At 38.4% G+C, this 23489-nt stretch overlaps 1 protein-coding gene across 1 annotated transcript; it reads right to left on the bottom strand.

Moving 5' to 3' along the window:
- LOC109232297 (probable E3 ubiquitin-protein ligase RHC2A) lies at positions 1925 to 3930 on the bottom strand. The gene has a single exon (XM_019398012.1). It carries the CDS (start codon positions 3723 to 3725, stop codon positions 2556 to 2558), a length of 1170 nt encoding a protein of 389 aa, XP_019253557.1. The 5' UTR covers positions 3726 to 3930; the 3' UTR covers positions 1925 to 2555.

Raw genomic sequence — 23489 nt, 5'->3', positions numbered from 1 at the left:
TGGATGTCTCATTCAAAAGAGACAGATCCAATAGAGAGGGATAGCCCTTAGATTCCTTTTAATGGACAAAAGCACAGCTGTAAATGTCCAAAAAGAACTCAATTTCTTGTCATGGCATGGGTGACCAAGCATAGATACCACGCCAGGACGAAGGCAAGAAAGTTAATTGCCAAATTAGCACGCCACAATAACTATTAAACACCCAAGAGTATGGCCTAGTGGTCAACAAAGTGAGTTGAGAACCATGAGATATCATACTCAAATCCCAAAGGAGGCAAAAACACTAGGTGATTTTTTCCCATCTGTCCAATCCTTGGTGGACAACATCATCTGATACCTTTGTTGCTGGGAGGTAGCAGGTACCCCATGGAATTAGTTGAGGTGCGCGTAAGCTGGCCCGAACACCACGATTATTTAAAAAGTAAAAATATTAACTAGAAACTGGAAGGCACACTATATTAATAGACAGTATCTACACCCAAAAATGGACCTAATCATAGCACCCTGTCAAACAAACTATATTTTGCAGACTCATTTCTGCCCAGATGTATCATAACTGAAGAATAATATGCTATAGATCCACTTGTTGGTTTAAGTTTATAACTACCAAAGGATCCGCTGCTCATGGTCCATATCCAGCCATACATGCAACCTACCATTACCACCTTAAGAAAATGAACAAAGTAGAATGTGACTAATCACCAATTATATATATTATATAAAGGACAATGGAGAGACCACAGAGTTGAGCTAAGCAGCAGGTCATTATGGAAATTCAGTAGCAATTGCAAAGCTTTCAAAGTCAAATCTGATTTGGATGTCCCAAATACTCTGTCATTAGACTCGATTACAAATTAGTATAAAACTCAGTGCCACTATCCCTAATGGGATCACTTTAAAATCCATCAAATACTCTTCACTGAAAACAAGAATTATTTCTTCTCCTTAGCAAGGAGGGAAGCTGCACCAAACAATAACCACTGCCCCACCAGCAACTACAGCTCCTACCCTAATAAAATCTATCAACTTGCCCTATTAATATCCATCAAGTAGCTGTCGCTTGCAACAAGAGATTTTTCTTCTCCTTAGCAGGCAGGGAAATTACACTGAACAATCGCCAGAATATTTTCTTTTTAGTGATGTTGGTGTCCGGGCCAGCTTGTGCAATATTCTATCGGGTAGTGCTATCTCCCACCTGCACAGGTACCGGGTACCGGGTAACTCTGCAGATGGGAATCCACCCGGCTATATTATAGGCCCCACCTAATATAATGCTGCTAGGTCTCTCGCAACTTGCCTATTTCTCTTTTTCAAAGTAATCTAATTGATAACCAGGCCTACTTATAATTCATACCAGAAGGATTGAGGCTAATATCAGTCCTCATCTACCCCAAAAAGATTGGAGCTACTACACAACTGGACCAGCATACATTTCACCATTGGAAGGCTTTGTTATCTTCAAATGGATTATTAGGTTCACCCATCAACAAGTTACTAGTTTCCACTTTGCCAAGAATCAAGACTACCAACTTAAACCATAGGACCATTTTATCTATTAAAATCACTTTTTTAGCTTATACAAAACCTATAACTTCAAAAAGCAAATTCATGTATCAGTCAAGCCGGTACTTTAAGTTTCCATCAGCATTTTGCCATATTTTAACATGGCCCGCTATTATGACCTCACTTCACCTTCCCTTGCTGCAACTGGTGTTAACAAAAGTTCATCCCCTATTCCCCTATGAATAAACTCCACTTTAAAAACATAACTCGCGAACCGAAACACAGAATATCAACGTTCAACATTTATCATATTATGCATATGTACATGCCCATCGTCACTCCTCTGCACAAAACAACTCACAATAGTAGTTTTCAAACTTCTATTAATGACATCAAAATGTAAAGAACAAATAGATTCCAATATAAGGAAACAATTTGCTATTTATAATCTTCGATGAACAATTTAATTACATGATCAAAAGGAAGTCTTTAATAAACAAGCCAAGACTAAATGCAGGGTCCCGTATTGCGGGACATACCTGAATTTCCAATAAAAAGTGAAGAAGTCCAGATACAAGAAACTCATAATTCATGTAAGCTTCGTAAGTTTCAATAGACTATTGGAACAAAGGGGACTGAATATAAACTTAAACTAAAAGCTTCAAAACGTAAAGATAAGAGAATATAAGAAAGAATTACATTGCGGGCTCTCTTTAAGTTCAAAGGCACATTTGGCACTTGAGAGTTGAGGCAGTCTACCTTCTTGCCAGAAGTCAATTCTTACACTAATATTCCAGTGTCATCCTCCCCTTTTATATCATCTTCACAGATATCAAAAATAAATTCTTGCGTGCCAATTAAGAGCCAATATTAACATCCAGTTATTTACAATGACGATAAACTTGTCATCCACCAGTATTCAAGTTACCATCTTTTTTTTCTTTATGATCAAAGAAATCCGTCTGTGGCAAATCCTTTGGACCAACCACAACCATTGAAAACTCGGGAAAGATGGTCCCTGCCCCTCTACCCTTCTCCACTTAACTAACAGGTTAGTTCCCACCCCAACCTCTACGCCTTCTCGCTGTAGCTAAAAATACAGAAGACATCGAACTACTCCCGCTTCGATTTATTATCCTAGAATCTGAACTAGTGGAACTAGACGTTAAAGAAGAACCACCACCACCACCACCAAAACACGAAAACAAGTTGCCAAAAAACCTCCTCAATCCACCATTTCTCCGCGATTCGCTCCCTCTAGAGCCCCAAGAAATCCTCCTTGTAACCCCATTATTATTATTACTACTATTATTAAACCCACCATCCATTTCAGTGTACACAACAGGAAGTGCTCTCTCCCCACCACCCCTCCTCCCTCCTAACCTCCCAACAGCAAAACCACCACCAGGTAATCTCCATATTGTCAATCCAACAGCTTCCTCCTCCACTGCCTCTTCATTTCCTACTACAACGTTCTGTTCGTTCGAATCGACAACGTCCTGTGACTCTGTGGGCAATTCGTGCCTACAGACGGGGCACGAATTGCGCAATGAGAGCCATGGGAGTATGCAATCCGAATGGTACAAATGCTTACATGGCATTTCCCGTGCCTCGGTACCTAACTCGAATGGCTCCTTACACACTGCACAGTATGATTCAGTGGCAATATGGTCATTAAGTATCTCAATTGTGGGCAATGATTCTATTGCTGCTTTTGAAGCTGGAGGATTCTCCATTCTTCCAATACCATTGGCTTCAATTTGAGCAAGCTGATCCAACAGCCTGTCAAAACCCGACCCAAGTAAAAACTCCGACATAGTAGCCGGTAAGGGTCTTAAGCCCGACCCAGCTCCATCATCATAATATAGTTCAAATCCCCCTCCTCCTCCCCCTCCCCCTCCCCCTCCCCCCCCTCCTCCACCACGAAGGACGATGACGGGATTAAACGGTGACCGATCACCGCCTCCATTCCTCCGGTTCCGGCGAAGACCTGGACTTGACCCAGAACCATGACCCGTCCCGGAAATAGGACCCGTTCCTGGAGACTGATCGGAATTGCGCGGCGCGGGTAAACGGCGTCGGCGGGACCCGGAGAGAGAGGATCGGGTCGGAGCCTCGACTTCTTCGACGAATCCGGTGTTACAATCGGGGCATGTAACTGAATCCTCGTTGTATACTCTGTAAAATCTGTTGCATCTATAACACCAATACGTTGAAGACATCGAAAAATCTCTTAACTTCAAAACTCAGAAAAAGTCAACAAACTCGAAAACGGATTTAGTCCAAACCCGATTTCAGATCCGAAATTGCAACAAATTAATCCCAAAAAAGGAACTTCTAGAGCGATATTGTTGAACAAAATTTGGAAATGAGAGAATAGTGAGGGGAGAGAGAGAGAGAGAGAGAGAGAGAGAGAGAGAGAGAGAGAGAGAGATTGGGGGTGGAATGAATGGGGGAAGGAGACAAATATAAGGAGAAAGGGATATAGAGGGAATAATTTTAGGAGTGGAGGGTAAAATGGGAAAAGAGATGTGAGAGTGATGACTAGGAGTATGGCGTGTAATAGAAGACGGCAATTAATTGACACGTGTCCGTAGAAGAATGGTGTGTGTAGAATTTAATTAAAGTGAGGAGAGTCATTTATTCAAAGTGATTAAGCTAATAGTAATGAAATCTATTGCTCAAATACATTGTTACGACCTAACTATAATAAATTAATATAAGAGTATATAGCTCGCTTTATATAATAGTTTTTAGGTTAAATTTGATTTAGCGAAAGTATATTTAAATTAAGTTTTGTCTTCAATGAGTTGTACTTGCAACTATGACGTGATTCTATTGGTTAATTAAGGTGTATGTGCCCGTAGTTGTATTTGGAATAATTTGTTAGAGAAAATTTGCAAAAAATCAAAACGTAGTGTTTACTAGTATATAATTTCTTTTACATATAAAAAATAATAGAATATATTATTTAAGTTTTTTCTTCCGGGGAATATATTATTTAAGTGAGAACAGAAAAGCAAGATATTTTTTATAATTATTCTATTCTAGAATAGTCAACATTAAATTGCGCTTTCATTTTCTTTGTTTGATGACTTCCTTTTCTATCACCAGAATATACACATTAGAAAATCCATGTATATTTCAAACACATTTGGTTTCCCTCAATCATAAAAAAGTTTAAGGAAATACATTTAGTATCTATCTGCAAAATATGAGTTGCACATTCTTGATAAATCATCTAAGTACGCGAGTTCAAAATTTTCAAATATTCATTACTCTCAGTCTACATAATAAAAATATAATATATTTCAAGTTTTTCTATCTTTAGAAAATGCGAGTCGAAAGTAGTGAGTGTATTTGTTCGATTTATTGATAGTACAAATTGTAATTCGAATGAAATTAGATATGTGTCGAGTCTGGTTGTTTGTTCGAAGGAAGGGTTATTTGATTCGATCACCTACGTAAGTCGTTGGTAGGGAGCGCTTCCCTCCGAAAGGGGCCCTACGCGGCGCGAATCCAGATATAGTCGGGCTCCAATGCGGGGTACCGGATGCAGAGTGGGCAACCAAAAAAAAAAAACTACGTAAGTCGTAGTGCACGTACTCCTCCATATACGTAGGCTCCCTCGTTATATCTTAATCAGGAAGTTTTGATTATTATACAAGTATTTAGTTCGTGCAAGAGTGCGCAAGCTTTTTATTATTGCATTCTGCACCACATATAATAAACTTTTAGAATTTCCATTTTCAATAAGAAATCCAATTCAAGTGAAATGAGAATCTGTTGGTTCTTTCTTAAAAGGATCAAACCAGAATGAAGTAATCAGAAAATACTGTTTCACTTTATGAGAGAAAAGGGACTGAGAAAAGACTGCATATTTCACTCAAATCTACGCAGCGCACTAGAAAAGATTAAAGAAAAACTTAAAAAGGCAATGGACTCATCAAAAGGATAATATGTTAGTAAGTCTTCTCAGTTTTTTTTCCATAGTGTTCGTTGTTTGTATTGAAGTTCCTATTCATTTGAATTCATGTCACGTAAAATTCATCAAAGAGAAAAATACTCTCAATGGCTACATAAAGCATTGAATTTATATACCGGATACATAAAGCATTATGTATTTATTTTGAGGATCGCACTTTTAGGGGTGTGATATAAATAGTCTACCCTAATATGCAAGTATCAATGACTGCTTTTACGGTTCGAATATCTACTAAGGGGATTAAAAAACAAAGTTAAAAAAATTAAAAGAAACCGGAGCCAATGAGAATTAAACCAGTGACTTTATAATAGTTTGGAACCCCCCTTGACCACTGAGCTATGCTTTTGGACTGTTTTAAAGGGATTCAAAATATAATATATAGAGAAACAAAACAGAGCGTAGGGGGTTGGGTGCAGAGGCGGATCCAAGATTTCAAGAGAATGGGTGCACTATTGTGAAAAGGTGTATATAGAATTTATATTTGGTTGGTTTAGCTTTAGATTCTTATCATGACCCACTACACTTTTAAATTTATAGGTTCAAAATTATATTTTTTTTTTTTGAAATTTTAGTAACTTTCACATATATATTTATACTCTGTGCAGAAAACGAGACCGTTCAGAGTGGGGATTCGAACTGTCAATTTTACTTGTAGAGGTGCGCCCAATAATAATTGCACCATAATAGTCTTTGAGCATGGGTTTACGCACATATAGTTAAGTAATTTAAAAAAAATATAACATTGTTATACATGGTTTAAAGAGAGGAGCATGGGTTCACATAAACCCATACCCCTCAACTTGAATACGCCTCTGTTCGGGTGAATCCCTTCCGTCCCCCTAAATCCATCACTGCTTATAGATTACATAGAGACAATTTTACCATTGTTCTAAAGCTCCCCTTCTTAAAAGGGAGAAAAGCTTTTTATCATAATTTTTTTTGTTTCAAAACTTAAACCCGAGACCTCTTATTAAGGATAAAGTGATCATATTCGTTCACATTCATCTTTAGTGGTAAGTCTTCTCAGTTTCTCACGAACAAATTTGTCATGCTTTACAGTTGGTTATTCTTGTCATTTTGCTAACTGTTGGTGTCAATTAAAGTTGGTAATTGTGAGGGCTTTAAGGATTATTGTTCTTTTCATTTTTACTTTTGGAAGATAAATACTGCTGGTCTAAAAGTTGCGTTACTATGAGGACTTTAAAGATTATATTAGGTCTTTTCTTTTTTCTTTTTGAGGGATGCTTTGCTTTATGTTTTTGGTGAAAAAGTATAGTAGTAATAAGTGAACTTTGCAATCCATATCTGCTTTTCGATGGATATCCACTTTAAAGATTAATCTGAATTCTCTGGAAAAGTTTAAGATTCAAACACAAAATTTCTGGTTAAAAATAGAAAATATTTATAAATATACTGTATTGGGAAAAAACTGAATTTAAATATTGAAGATGACGTGTCATGACACGTGGACCGGTCAAATAGTCAAAGCGTGGTAATCAGTTAGAAGGCACGAGCAACAACAGATGCGGGAGAGAAGATACTTAAAGTCACGAGCTATTATTCAAATGAAATGAGACTCGTACCTGTTCGAGTCATTTAAAGATCGAAGATCAAAAGGAATTGAAGACATGAATCTGATAGCGTAAAAGAGTCCAAATTCAGCATTAAACGCCAAATACGTTAGAGAATTTGTATTTAATAGGAATGATTGAGTAACGTTTCTTTTAATGTCATTTATTGCTCGTAATTGCCTCATTAAGACAAAGGCATTACACTTTCTCTTAGAATTAACTATAAAAGAAGAAGGTCTCAACATCTGGAGGACACGATATATCATTGCGATTATACTGAAATATATACTTATTCATTGCTTTATTGTTGTTCTCAAAGTCTCTCATTTCTTGATTATCAATAACCCGATTTCTCTCTTAAATTCTAGCTTTAACCAAATATTCAGTTTTTTGGTTAAACAAATTGGTTCCGTTACCGGGAATCCGATAATCTAGTTTTTTTAAGTTACATTTTATCTGTTGTTATCATCATGTCAAACAACAACAACAATAATAACAGTGAAAATACCTTGGGAAACCATGAAAATCAAATCCATCAAAATCAAGGTGATTTACAAAACATTAACGTGGTTCCTTCCCCTCAAAATTCACCACGTCAATCTCGTGAAGGCACTCCTACTCCTGAATCTCGTGCTGTTGAACAAGAGCAATCTGAATATTTTGAAGGAGCAAATGACGCTTTACAGAAAGTAATTGATGCACGGGTTAGCAAAGCTCTTCAAGCTCCAGTTAGTCGATTACCTGTTGCACCACCCACACCTACGCCTAATAACAATACATTGGAGAATCCTCGTTCTGGCCTTGTTAATTCTAGAAATGGAGGAACCCCCAGTGAACCACAGGAAGGAGAACCAGGTAATTCAAATAATTCTCATTTGCAAAATTTAGTACTAACTTTGCAGAAACAGCTTAAGGAACAAAATGAGCGTATCGAGCGAATCCCTGGAGTTCCCCCTGTAATCAAAGGAGTGGATGTGGATAAATACTCGCAACAACCTTGGAAACCAAGTGTTGCTCCCCTTCCAATCCCTAAAAAGTTCAAAATGCCTGACATCTCGAAATATGATGGCACGACAGACCCACGTGATCATGTAACTGCATTTACTACAGGTGTAAAAGGCAACGATTTGACCAAGCAAGAAATTGAATCCGTGTTGGTCAAAAAATTTGGAGAAACACTCACCAAGGGTGCATTAACCTGGTATTCTCTTTTACCTGAAAATTCTATAAACTCTTTTGCTGAGCTTGCAGATTCTTTTATTAAAGCGCACTCGGGAGCTCAAAAGGTTGAAAAAAGAATGGAAGACATTTTCAAAATTAAACAAGGGGACTCAGAGTTGCTCAGAGATTTTGTTGATAGATTCCAACGTGAAAGGATGACTTTACCCCGTGTACCTGATAATTTGGCTGCAATAGCTTTTGCAAGCAACTTAAATGATAAAAGTTCAGAAGCCACGAGAAGACTTAAAGAAATCCTTCGAGAGTTCCCTGCAACCACGTGGAATGACGTTTATAACAGGTACAGTACGAAGTTGCGAATTGAGGAAGATACCGTACCTCAGTTTCATCATGAAGAAAGAAGCAATTCCAGGAGGTCAGAAACCGAAAAAAGATCAGGTAAAAACGGATACGATCCATATATGGGACCTACAAGAAAAGACTCACGGTCAAAGGAGGATAATCAACGATATGATCAAAAATCGAGGAACAGGGAATCTGGTTCTTCATCAAGGTTCAGAAATGACCGAAACAGACAAGAGTCACGAGATGATGACATAGGTTTAAAAGCGAGATTCAGTGGGTATAATTTCAATGTCACTACCTCCGAGCTCGTAGCTGTTTTAAGGAGCATGGGAGACAAGGTACGCTGGCCAAAAGAGATGCGGTCAAATCCAAATAGGCGCAATCCAGGTCATTGGTGCGAATTCCACAATGATCACGGGCATAAGACTTCAGAATGTAGATTCTTACAAAGTGAAGTGGACCATCTATTGAAATAAGGGTATCTCACTGAGTTATTTAGTGAGAAAGGTAAGCAAGCCTAAATGAAAAATAGGCAAGAGCCACCAAAGCCCCCATCACCCAAGAGAACCGTGAATGTTATAAGTGGGGGAGAAGATATTTATGGTGTAACATATACGGCTTCCAACAAGTTTTCTAAAGTAAAGATTACACACGGGAAACGGGTGCGGCAGGTTTTAGAAAATGAAAGTATTTCTTTCGATGATGCAGATACTGAAGGAGTGATGACCCCCCACAACGACGCACTGGTAATATCTTTACTTGTACACGACACTAATGTAAAACGAGTTTTGATTGATCCAGGAAGTTCCGTAAATATTATACTACTAAGGGTATTACGTGAAATGCAAGCTGAAGACAAAATGATACCGAAGGCTCATACCTTGTCCGGGTTCGACAATTCAAGTGTAGTAACAAAAGGAGAGGTAGTTCTAACAACTTTTGCTGCAGGTGTTGTTAAAGAAACTAAATTTCAAATAGTAGATATGGAAATGGCTTATAATATGATCATGGGGAGACCTTGGATCCATGATATGGATGCTGTCCCATCAACTCTACATCAAGTTATTAAATTCCCATCTCCATGGGGAACATGCCAAATCAGAGGCGATAAAAAACATCTAGAAGCATCAATTCCATTGCAGATTCAATTGTTAATGGTGGAGACAAATAGCAATTACAGAATTTAGGTGAGGGTAACACGGAGTCAACCTCACCTGAGCAAAAGCAAACAGATGTGGATTCGAGACCTGACACCATTCAAGAACCGGAGGAGAACGAAAATATCAAAACAACGATAGAAGAGCTAGAGGCCGTGGTGTTGTTTATACATTGGCCCGAGAGAAAAGTATACATAGGAGCTAATCTTAGCCCGGAGGTAAAACGTAAATTGATTGAATTTTTAAAAGCTAATGCAAATTGTTTTGCTTGGTCCCATTCTGACATGACAGGGATACCACCGGAAGTCATGACTCATAAGTTGAATGAAGATCCCTCATATCCCCCCGTCAAGCAAAAGAAAAGAAAGCAATGAACTTTCAAAAATAAGGTGATTCAAGAGGAAGTTCAAAAGTTACTAAAAATTGGTTCAATTCGTGAGGTAAAATATCCTAACTGGATAGCTAATACTGTTGTGGTTCCTAAGAAGAACGGTAAGTGGCGAGTCTGTGTAGATTACACAGACCTTAATAAAGCCTGTCCAAAAGATTCCTTTCCTTTACCGCATATAGACCAGTTAATTGATGCTACTGCAGGGCATGAGCTATTAAGTTTTTTAGATGCATATTCAGGCTATAATCAAATCAAGATGGATCCAGGTGATGAAGAAAAAACTTCTTTTATAATAGACAGGGGGACTTACTGTTACAAGGTAATGCCTTTCGGTCTTAAGAATGCAGGTGCAACGTATCAAAGGTTGGTCACCCAAATGTTTCAAGAACATTTAGGTAAAACCATGGAAGTATATATAGATGATATGCTAGTTAAAACTCAACATTCAGAAGATCATATATCGCACCTATCTGATACATTTAAAATTTTACGAAAATATAATATGAAGTTGAATCCAGAAAAATGTGCATTTGGAGTGGCATCAGGAAAATTTTTAGGTTTTCTTGTTTCTAACCGTGGAATTGAAGTGAATCCTGCACAGATTAAGGCCATTGAAGAAATTCCAGATGTACTTACGAGTAAAAAAGAAGTTCAAAGGCTGACTGGGAGAATTGCGGCTCTGGGGAGATTCATTTCCAAATCTTCAGAAAAATGCTTCAAATTTTTCTCAGCTTTAAAGAAACAGGATCATTTTGAATGGAACGAAGATTGTCAGCAAGCACTTAAGAATCTGAAAGTATATTTGTCAAATCCACCGTTGTTGGCGAAACCAAAGGTAGGAGAGAAGTTACTCATCTATCTTGCCGTGTCAGAAGTTGCGGTAAGTGCTGTTTTAGTCCGGGAGGATCAAGGTAACAATCTCCTATCTATTATGTAAGCAAGTCTTTGCTAGATGCAGAAACACGGTACCCGCAACTAGAAAAATTAGCGCTTGCTTTGATTATGGCATCTAGAAAATTAAGACCTTACTTTCAATGTCATCCCATTGCTGTGGTTACTGCTTTTCCATTACGAAACATTTTGCATAAACATGAATTATCAGGTAGATTAGCGAAATGGGCTATAGAATTAAGTGAGTACGACATCACTTATCAACCTAGGACTGCTATAAAATCTCAGGTATTAGCTGATTTCAGTCAGGGGATGCAATTAGAAGCTGAAAAAGAATTACAAGTTTTTAATGGTGCAAACCCGGGGACTTGGATTTTATTCACTGACGGTTCATCTAACGTAAAAGGCGCAGGTTTAGGAATAGTTCTCGTACCACCTACAGGTGAAACTATTAGACAAGCTATAAAGTGTCATTCGATAACTAACAATGAAGCAGAGTATGAAGCTGTCATTGCAGGTTTAGAACTGGCACGAGAACTTGGCATATCACAGATTATAATCAAGAGCGATTCTCAACTTGTGGTTAATCAAATACTGGGGACTTATACAGCCAGGGAAACTCGAATGCAAGAATATCTTGAAAAGGTACGGGAGCTAATAAAACAATTCCAAACTTGGAAGGTAATGCAGATCCCAAGAGACGAGAATGCAGAAGCAGATGCTTTGTCTAACCTCGCGTCTGCAGCAGACGTAACAAATGATGCAAATGCTTCAGTCGTACATCTATTTCATTCCGTTCTCGAACCTGATAAGAATGAGGTAAATTTTAATCATTTAACATAGGATTGGAGAAACGAAATTGTTGCTTTTTTACAGCATGGAACCGTGCCTATTGACAAAACAAAGGCTCATGCACTTCACAAGAAAGCTGCTCGTTATTGTTTGCATCAAGGGAATCTTTATCGAAAGATGTTCGGTGGACCATTAGCAAGGTGTCTCGGACCTTCTCAAACAGAATATGTGATGAGGGAAATACANAATTTGCAGCAGGTCTGGTACAGTACCATCTACAAAGCTATTTATCAGTAACCCGATTTCTCTCTTAAATCTAGCTTTAACCAACTATTCAGTTTTTTGGTTAAACAAATTGGTCCGTTACCGGAAATCTGATAATCTATTCTCTTTAAGTTACATTTTATCTGTTGTTATCATCATGTCAAACAACAACAATAACAGTGAAAATACCTTGGGAAACCATGAAAATAAAATCCATCAAAATCAAGGTGATTTACAAAACATTAACGTGGTTCCTTCCCCTCAAAATTCACCACGTCAATCTCGTGAAGGCACTCCTACTCCTGAATCTCGTGCTGTTGAACAAGAGCAATCTGAATATTTTGAAGGAGCAGATGACGCTTTACAAAAAGTAATTGATGCACGGGTTAGCAAAGCTCTTCAAGCTCTAGTTAGTCGATTACCTGTTGCGCCACCCACACCTACGCCTAATAACAATACATTGGAGAATCCTCGTTCTGGCTTTGTTAATTCTGGAAATAGAGGAACCCCCAGTGAACCACAGGAAGGAGAACCAGGTAATTCAAATAATTCTCATTTGCAAAATTTAGTACTAACTTTGCAGAAACAGCTTAAGGAAAAAAATGAGCGCATCGAGCAAATCCCTGGAGTTCCCCCTGTAATCAAAGGAGTGGATGTGGATAAATACTCGCAACAACCTTGGAAACCAAGTGATTCTCCTCTTCCAATCCCTAAAAAGTTCAAAATGCCTGACATCTAGAAATATGATGGCACAACAGACCCACGTGATCACGTAACTGCATTTACTACAGGTGTAAAAGGCAACGATTTGACCAAGCAAGAAATTGAATCCGTGTTGCACTCACCAAGGGTGCATTAACCTGGTATTCTCTTTTACCTGAAAATTCTATAAACTCTTTTGCTGAGCTTGCAGATTCTTTTATTAAAGCGCACTCGGGAGCTCAAAAGGTGGAAAAAAGAATGGAAGACATTTTCAAAATAAAACAAGGGGACTCAGAGTTGCTCAGAGATTTTGTTGATAGATTCCAACGTGAAAGGATGACTTTACCCCGTGTACCTGATAATTGGGCTGCAATAGCTTTTGCAAGCAACTTAAATGATAAAAGTTCAGAAGCCATGAGAAGACTTAAAGAAAGCCTTCGAGAGTTCCCTGCAACCACGTGGAATAACGTTTATAACAGGTACAGTACGAAGTTGCGAATTGAGGAAGATACCGTACCTCAGTTTGATCATGAAGAAACGAGCAATTCCAGGAGGTCAGAAACCGAAAAAAGATCAGGTAAAAACAAATACGATCCATATATGGGACCTGTAGGAAAAGACTCACGGTCAAAGGAGGATAATCAACGATATGATCAAAAATCAGGAACAGGGAATCTGGTTCTTCATCAAGGTTCAGAAATGACCGAAACAGACAAGAGTCACGAGATGATGACAGAGGTTTAAAAGCGAGATTCGGTGGATATAATTTCAATGTCACTACCTCCGAGCTCGTAGCTGTTTTGAGGAAGATGGGAGACAAGGTACCGTGGCCAAAAGAGATGCGGTCAAATCCAAATAGGCGCAATCCAGATCATTGGTGTGAATTCCACAATGATCACGGGCATAAGACTTCAGAATGTAGATTCTTACAAAGTGAAGTGGACCATCTATTGAAACAAGAGTATCTCACTGAGCTATTTAGTGAGAAAGGTAAGCAAGCCTATATGAAAAATAGGCAAGAGCCACCAAAGCCCCCATCACCCAAGAGAACCGTGAATGTTATAAGTGGGGGAGAAGATATTTATGGTATAACATATACGGCTTCCAACAAGGTTTCTAAAGTAACGATTACACACGGGAAACGGGTACGGCAGGTTTTAGAAAACGAAAGTATTTCTTTCGATGATGCAGATACTGAAGGAATGATGACCCCCCCACAACAACGCACTGGTAATATCTTTACTTGTACACGATACTAATGTAAAACGAGTTTTGATTGATCCAGGAAGTTCCGTAAATATTATACTACTAAGGGTATTACGTGAAATGCAAGCTGAAGACAAAATGATACCGAAGGCGCATACCTTGTCCGGGTTCGACAATTCAAGTGTAGTAACAAAAGGAGAGGTAATTCTAACAACTTTTGCTGCAGGTGTTGTTAAAGAAACTAAATTTCAGGTAGTAGATATGGAAATGGCTTACAATATGATCATGGGGAGACCTTGGATCCATGATATGGATGTTGTCCCGTCAACTCTACATCAAGTTATTAAATTCCCGTCACCGTGGGGGATTTGCCAAATTTGTGGGGATCAGCATACAGCCAGGAGTATTAACGCTGTAACAGATACGAACACCGTAAATAAAGAAAAATAGCAATTACAGGAAACAGTTAAAGGTCAAACCTCAGCTGAGCAAGGACGGACAGATGTAGACTCGAGACCTGACACAATTCAAGAGCCTGAAGAGAATGAAAATATCAAAACAACAATTGAAGAACTCGAAGCTGTGATATTATTTGAGCAATGGCCTGAACGGAAGGTTTATGTTGGAGCCAATCTAAGCTCCGACATGCGAGGTATGTTAATTGAATTTCTGAAAGCTAACGTGGATTGTTTTGCTTGGTCCCATGCTGATATGACAGGAATACCACCGGATGTGATGACTCACAAACTAAATGAAGACCCATCATTCACACCAATAAAGCAAAAGAAAAGAAAGCAAGGAGCTTTCAAAAACCAGGTGATTCAAGATGAGGTCCAAAAGTTATTAAAAATTGGGTCTATCCGTGAGGTAAAGTATCCTAATTGGTTAGCTAATACAGTTGTAGTACCTAAGAAAAATGGTAAGTGGCGAGTTTGTGTAGATTATACAGACCTTAACAAAGCTTGTCCAAAAGATTCTTTCCCTTTACCGCATATAGATCAGTTAATTGATGCAACTGCAGGGCATGAACTTTTAAGTTTTTTAGATGCATATTCAGGTTACAACCAAATCAAAATGGATCCAAGTGATGAAGCGAAAACTTCTTTTATCACAGACAGGGGGACTTACTGTTATAAAGTAATGCCCTTTGGTCTCAAAAATGCTGGAGCAACCTATCAAAGGTTGGTCACTAAAAATGTTCCAGGAACATTTAGGTAAAACCATGGAGGTATATATAGACGATATGCTCGTCAAAACCCAGCATTCTCATGATCACATCTCTCATTTATCTGTCACATTTCAAATTTTACGAAAGTTTAATATGAAACTCAATCCAGAAAAATGCGCGTTCGGGGTCGCATCAGGAAAGTTTTTGGGTTTCCTTGTCTCTAACCGTGGTATTGAGGTAAATCCTACACAGATCAAAGCAATAGAGGAAATCCTTGATGTACTTACAAGTAAAAAAGAAGTTCAAAGACTAACTGGGAGAATTGCAGCTCTGGGGAGATTCATTTCCATGTCTTCAGAAAAATACTTCAAATTTTTCTCAGCTTTAAAGAAACAGGATCATTTTGAATGGAACGAAGATTGTCAGCAAGCACTTAAGAATCTGAAAGTATATTTGTCAAATCCACCATTGTTGGCGAAACCAAAGGTAGGAGAGAAGTTACTCATCTATCTTGCCGTATCAGAAGTTGCGGTAAGTGCTGTTTTAGTCCGGGAGGATCAAGGTAAACAATCTCCTATCTATTATGTAAGCAAGTCTTTGCTAGATGCAGAAACACGGTACCCGCAACTAGAAAAATTAGCACTTGCTTTGATCATGGCATCTAGAAAATTAAGACCTTACTTTCAATGTCATCCCATTGCTGTGGTTACTGCTTTTCCATTACGAAACATTTTGCATAAACATGAATTATCAGGAAGATTAGCAAAATCGGCTATAGAATTAAGTCAATACGACATCACTTATCAACCTAGGACTGCTATAAAATCTCAGGTATTAGCTGATTTCGTAGCTGATTTCAGTCAGGGGATGCAATTAAAAGCTGAAAAAGAATTACAAGTTTTTAATGGTGCAAACCCGGGGACTTGGATTTTATTCACTGACGGTTCATCTAACGTAAAAGGCGCAGGTTTAGGAATAGTTCTCGTACCACCCATGGGTGAAACTATTAGACAAGCTATAAAGTGTCATTCGATAACTAATAATGAAGCAGAGTATGAAGCTGTCATTGCAGGTTTGGAATTGGCTCGAGAACTTGGCATAACCCAGATTATAATCAAGAGTGATTCACAACTTGTTGTTAACCAGATGCTGGGGACTTACGCAGCCAGGGAAGCACGAATGCAAGAGTACTTAGAAAAAGTACGAGAATTAATAAAGCAATTTCAGACGTGGAAAGTTATGCAAATACCAAGAGATGAAAATGTAGAGGCAAATGCTATAGCCAATCTCGCATCTGCAGCAGACGTGGCAAAAGATGCAAATGCTTCAGTTGTACATTTATTTCATTCCATTCTCGAACTTGATAAGAATGAGGTAAATTTTAATAATTTAACATGGGATTGGAGAAACGAGATTGTTGCTTTTCTGCAGTACGGAACCGTACCTGATGACAAAAGGAAGGCACACGCGCTCCGTAAAAAGGCTGCTCGTTACTGTTTATATTAAGGAAACCTTTATCGAAAGATGTTTTGTGGACCATTAGCAAGGTGTCTTGGACCTTCCCAAACAGAATACGTAATGAGGGAAATACATGAAGGACATTGTGGAAATCATGCGGGAGGAAGGTCGTTGGTAAAAATATTGATTCGAGTAGGGTATTATTGGCCTAAGATGGAAGAGGAAGCAAATATTTTTGTGTCTAAATGTGATAAATGTCAAAGGTACGGGAATAATATGCATAGACCAGCTGAGTTACTGCATCCTGTCATAGCTCTGTGGCCCTTTATGAAATGGGGAATGGATATCGTAGGTCCATTACCACAAGCAAAAGGTCAGGTAAAGTTTCTACTTGTACTTACTGATTATTTCACTAAAATGGGTAGAAGCAGGAGCATTTAAACAGGTACGAGAGAAGGAAGTTAAAGACTTCGTTTGGAGGAATATAATATGGCGCTTTGGAGTGCCGAAGGAAATCGTATGTGATAATGGTCCACAATTCATAGGAGCTCAAATCACAGAATTTTTTCAAAGTTGGCAAATTAAAAGGATAACATCTACGCCATACCATCCAGTGGGTAATGGACAAGCGGAATCCACAAACAAGGTCATTATCAACAACTTGAAGAAAAGGCTACAAGATTCAAAAGGTAATTGGCCTGAGGTATTACCTGGAGTATTATGGGCTTATCGTACAACAACAAGAACAAGCACGGGAGTAACACCATTTTCAATGGTTTATGGTGCGGAGGCCTTAATCCCAGTTGAAATAGGAGAACCGAGCACACAATATGATCAAGCAACGGAAGAATCAAATGATGAAGATATGCGGGTGAACCTTGATTTGCTCGAAGGAAGAAGAGAAGCCGCATTAATAAGGATGGCAGCACAAAAGCAAGTAATTGAACGGTATTACAACAGGAAAGCACGCCTCAGATTTTTTAAAATTGGGGACTTCGTGCTTAAAAAAGTGTTCCAATCTACAAAGGCCGCTAATTCAGGAAAGCTAAGTCCAACATGGGAAGGACCCTTCAGAGTTTGTGATATTGCGGGAAAAGGAGCATATGAGTTAGAGACAATGGATGGGAAAATTCTACCCTCACATTGGAATGTTGTCCACCTAAAGAGATATTACTTTTGAGAAAGTACCCAAGGTCAGGTATCGCTATGTTAAAAAATTTCTTTGAATTGTTAAAATTTTACTAACGATTTTAGATGCTAGGCAAAAACCCTTACCCGTGCCAAATGATGAGTCACGACCTGCACGGCAAAATGGAATATTCTAAAATTTCCAGCCCAGGGTTACAATTATTCTGATGGAAATACACACGGTTAGGCAGTCTTCATCTCTAATCGCATCTCCGAGTCCCGTATGTTTTTTATTTTTTTTTGTTTCAGGAAAAGGACCAAATTGAGAGAAACTTACAAGTGCTCGAGGCTTCATACTTCACCGCTCAAACACTTGGGGGACTGCATATTGTACACAGATACGTGCGGGAAAACAGATGCGTAAACCGACAAAAATCGAAAAAATCAAGCCACAAAGAGACAAGTGTCGAGCAGAAGTTACGGAACCTCAGCATTCATCATTGTGTTCTTTCCCATCAAAACAAATGAAGATGCAAAACATTCATCATAGTATTCAAACTCATGAGAACAATGGAGTCACCTCTCAAACTCATGAGAACAATGGAGTCACCTCTCAAACCCTTCCTAATACATGAAGATAGGATCATGACTATATAATGAAACGGGTTATAAGGAAAAACCTTGTTTGAATTATATTTATTTTGTAAAAATCTGTTACAAGAAAAACAGTTACGAGAAAGTTATAGATGTATTTTAATACATGTAATATTCAAAAACTTGTCAAAGTTATTCCAAACAAAACATGTGTATTCCTATTTCTTTCATCGTATTGTAACACCATTATGAAGTTGAGACGTCTTCTTCATTAAGTGTCGATATATATAAAAGGGCCCTCTTTTATAAGCCTCATGTTAATAAGTCATGAGAAGAATCATAAAGCATTTTCAAAGTTTAAAAATGCTAAACTATTCTATAAGTCCTAAATAGATAAGAAAAAGGCAAGAATAGAACATATTGAAGTACTAATAAACTTCTTGATATAGTTAAAAAGACTAAGTAAAAACTTAGTCAACAAAAAAAGTTTATACAAGTGCCCCATTATGATAACTAGGGACTTTTTTCAAAAAATCCCTTAAAAACTGACCAAGGGATAAACCCACCAATCAACAAAGCAAATAAAAATAAAGTTTGAAAACATAAACTGGTCACTGAGGGACTGGAACATCAGAAGTTGCGATATCAGCTTCACTTTCAGGAACGGTAACTTCTGAAGAAACAGCAATAGGAGCGGTTTCACCTGGGATTGAAGTGTTAGATTCATCGAGGGGAGCAAGAGTCATAGAAGCTTCAGCTTCCTTAGATTGAGTCATAGAAGTTTCATCCTCGAGAGCTGGAATTGCAACGTTTTCAACTTCAACTGCCACAGCAGCGGCTTCTTCATTTTAAAGGTTCTTCAGCCACGGGAGCTTCATCTACCGGAGAAGGAAAGTCAAGTGGTTGTTGGGTCATCTCAATGGTTTTCAAAACCTTGGCCAATTCCGATTCTAAATCAAAGTTTTCTTGATTGGCCTCAGTTAAAGCATCACGACGAGAGTTTAGAAAAGCCCAACTCACCTCTATGTTAAATTTCTCCTCAAGAAGTTCATAATCCCTTTCCCACATAGCAAGATCATTCTTTAACACTTGATTTTCAGCTAAAGTGGAATCAAGGGTAGCTTCAAGGGAGGCATGAGAACTCTCTAAGGCACGAACCTTATCAGAGGAGATCTTCAAATCAGCTTGAGCTTGAGTCAAGTTTTGTACTAACTCTCCTGCATACTCTTCTTTCTTGTTCAAGAGTGCCTTAAGTTCTCTGATTTCTTCACTTGACTTTGATAACTGCTCTGAAAAGGAACACTCAAGGCGCTCCTTATCCTTCTCGACTTTACTAGAAGAAGCCTTGGCTCCCGCTAATTCAGAAGTCAGAGTCCGCTTTTGCTGCTCCAGGTTACGGTTGCTTTCTTGCAATTCTTTTATCGTTTCTTGGGTATTTTTAAACTGTTCCTTCCAATTAGTTGCTTCCAGCTGGGCTTCCTCAGCTATCCTCTCAACCTCGAGAATAGTTTTATCAGACTCACGGGCCTTCTTTTCTAAAAGGGAAATTCTTCCCATCAATTCCGTGCCAATAAGGTTGGCCTACAAAGACAACTCATGAAAGTAAGAATCTAGAGGTTAAAAAAAACTTATTAGAAAGTAAAGGAAGAATACCTTCAACGTAGAATGAACTATGTCATTCATCAAAGTTAAGCAATTGTGACTATCCATCTTCTTCTTCTCAATGTCTCCAATTAAAGGCTCAAGCCAGACATCTGCTCCACCAGACTTCCTTAAAAGACTGTTATTAGCAGGAACCTCAAGTGTTACACTCCTCATAGCCAAACTTCTGCTACTTGAACCCTCCTCTGCATGCTGAACAGAGGAAGGGGGAGCTATAGAAGGAGGAACGGTAGAAGAGGTGAAAATAACAGGAGTCGAAGAAGGTAAGGGAGCAGAAATTGGCAAAGAAGCAGGAACAGATAAAATGGGCAAAGAAGCACTTGAAACCAAAGGAAGAATAGAAGGAATAGGAATGGAGGAGGAAAGAGGAACTTCATCTAAAACCGAACCTAGTTCACCACTTTCGAAACCGTCAACGAAGAGACGTTGAGTGGATTCAATGGTGTCCCTTGGAATGGTTTCATCATCGGAAACAATACTAACAGGAGAGGAGGCACGGGCAGGAGAAATTTCAGCTTCATCTTCGGAAATGATGCGTCTCCTAGCTTTAGGTCTAACTATCAAAGAGGTGTCTTCATCTTCATCTTCATCATCCTCAAAATCCTCTTCAACAACTTTCCTCTTTGACAGCGTAGCTTGTGCTCTCTCCAAACAAAGAGGAGTACCAAAAGAGGCTCGAAGGGCAATAGCTACTTCAGCTGACATTCCTCGAATAGCAAATCCTAACAAAAAGAAGGATAAAAAGTTAAAAGAGGGGAAAGAATTAAACATACGGGAAATAATAAGGGACGCATACCGTGAGTTTTTACTTTCCAACCATGTTTGTTGGAAATAGATTTCCAAGTTCGTGCCTCCATAGGCACGGCTTTCAAAATAGCATCTACCCAACCACGGAAATTAGGAATGGGTTCCACATCTCCCATAGTTGCTACAAAAAAGCGAAAAAGAATGAAATTAGAAAAGGAGTTGAAATAAAAAAAAAGAAACAGATACGGTAAGGAAGAAATACTTACGTGCAAGGTTCTATTTCTCAGGAAAAGGAATATTTGATTCACCCACCAAACCAACTGTGGGTACCGCAACGTAACGGGTGTACCAGCCTCGATCTTTATCATCTTCAGGGCTTACCAAAACCCTTTTACTTCTTGCAGTTAGGGTAAAAACACCATTGCGGAACAGCTTGGGATGGTAAAGATGAATTAGATGGGAGAAGGTAAAGTCAACATCAGCCTTTGCCGATACATACCTTAAACAAGCTACTGCTCTCCATACGAGAGGGCCAACTTGAGCCAAACAAATTTTGAAGAAACGACAGAAATCGAGTATGACTGAGTTGATAGCAGGAATAAATCCGAAAGTAAAGGGATAAGTATAAACAGAGGAAAAACCAATCCTATAAGAAGATATTCTCTGGTTTGGGTTAGGAATAACTATATGAATGTCATCCGTCCAACGACAATCTTTTCGAACAGTGGAAATCAAGGGTTCAGTAATTAAAGAAGGATAGGTGTCAGCTCTCTCTAACTAAATTACTTGGTCACGAAGGGATTCTTTATCATGATCGAAAGATAAGTCGGTTGGCACTATTTCTTCGACCAAAGGTTCTTGAATAGATTCAGAAGATTCTTTGCCTTTAAAAGAGGATCTATTAGTGAAAGAACCTCTAGAAATAGTGCCAGAGCTAGAAGAAGGAGTGATGGAACCAGAGGTACCACCACGAATGGATCCTAGGCCACGAAGCCTACCTCCTCTACCTCTTCTGTATCTCACAGGGGCATTGGGGAAACTGTCAAGAATTGGACTCTCCTAGGGTTGAGATTCGAAGATGACATGGTAGAAAGATGTGAACAGAGGAAGAAGTGAATAGGAGTAAATAGTGAAATATTTGGTAAAAATTTATGGAAGAAGGGTTAAGTTTATATATAAAAGCAACCGTCAAAGACTAAGAAGTGTAATGATGGAAAGCCTATAATAAAGGCAACTATCACTTCGTGAATAGTGGAGTTGAAAAAGCTTTGAAAAAAGGCTGCAGAATTGCAGAGCTAATGAGAAGGGGACACGTATGCAATGCATTAAATAGAAAAGACAACTGAAGCGTTGGTACTGTCATAACATTGATTATGGCAAAAATTCCCTTTTTAATGAAGATCCACTTCCCAAATATTTAATTGATAAATAAATGGAAAGTGGGGGGACTATCTGTATTGGGAAAAAACTGAATTTATATATTGAAGATGACGTGTCATGACACGTAGATTGGTCAAAGGGTCAAAACGTGGTAATCAGTTAGGAGGCACGAGCAACAACAGATGCGGGAGAGAAGATACTTAAAGGCACGAGCTATTATTCAAATGAAATGAGACTCGTACATGTTCGAGTCATTTAAAGCTCGAAGGTCAGAAGGAATTGAAGACATGAATCTGATAGCGTAAAAGAGTCCAAATTCAGCATTAAATGTCAAATACGTTAGAGAATTTGTATTTAATAGGAATGATTGAGTAACGTTTCTTTTAATGTCATTTATTGCTCGTAATTGCCTCATTAAGACAAAGACATTACACTTTCTCTTAGAATTAACTATAAAAGGAGAAGGTCTCAACATCTGTAGGACACGAAATATCATTGAGATTATATTGAAATATATACTTATTCTTTGCTTTATTGTTGTTCTCAAAGTCTCTCATTTCTTGATTATCAGTAACCCGATTTCTCTCTTAATTTCTAGCTTTAACCAAATATTCAGTTTTTTGGTTAAACACCTCCTTCCCCTAACTCTCCTTCCCCTTACTCATTGAACCCATGACCACCATTTCATCTGCAAAAAATTGGGCAAAGAAAAATTTAGATTGAACCTTGAAAGTTCTAATAACTAAAAATAAGAACACTGGATTTCATCTCCAACTCAAACCACCATTATTACACACCAACGGAAATACACAGAAACCTCACCTTAAACTGCCAATTCTTATACTACCACTCAATAAAATTACAAATCGAGTAAGACCTTCGACTCCACCGTTAGATCTCGACTGGAAAAAATTTTCCAATCTTTTTCACCCACTTCTTTTCTCCCTTTAATCGAAGCAAAAGTGGAAGGACATGTAATTTCTGCTGCTGGTGAATAACAGAGAGGAGAAGAAGTGTGCTTAAGAATTTCACAATATTCTCATCTGCTTGAGTTTCAAACTGAAAAATCATAAAAAAAATCCTCTATGTAAGAGACCACAAAAGATTGAAGATGGAGGAAACATTCATTTCCGCACTCGCACATGGATGGCTCTTTCTTCTGCCATAGTTGCACTTCAAAGCACAACAAAAGAATTTGAGATGATAAAATGAGATGTTGGTCGTTGACTAGGGAGGAGATACGGTGGAGCTTGTGCGGCGCTTAAGGTTCTTGGCTAAAATGAAGGAATTTCATTAGTGTTTGGATTTGAGTATTTGGTGGAGAAATGTTGATATAGAGGCGTAGATTACAGTGGCTGGAAGGATT

The sequence above is a fragment of the Nicotiana attenuata genome, chromosome 9, assembly GCF_001879085.1.
Source record: "Nicotiana attenuata strain UT chromosome 9, NIATTr2, whole genome shotgun sequence".
NCBI lineage: Eukaryota > Viridiplantae > Streptophyta > Magnoliopsida > Solanales > Solanaceae > Nicotiana > Nicotiana attenuata.
The sequence above is the reverse complement of the archived record's forward strand: the minus strand, read 5'-3'. Positions and strand labels throughout refer to the sequence as shown.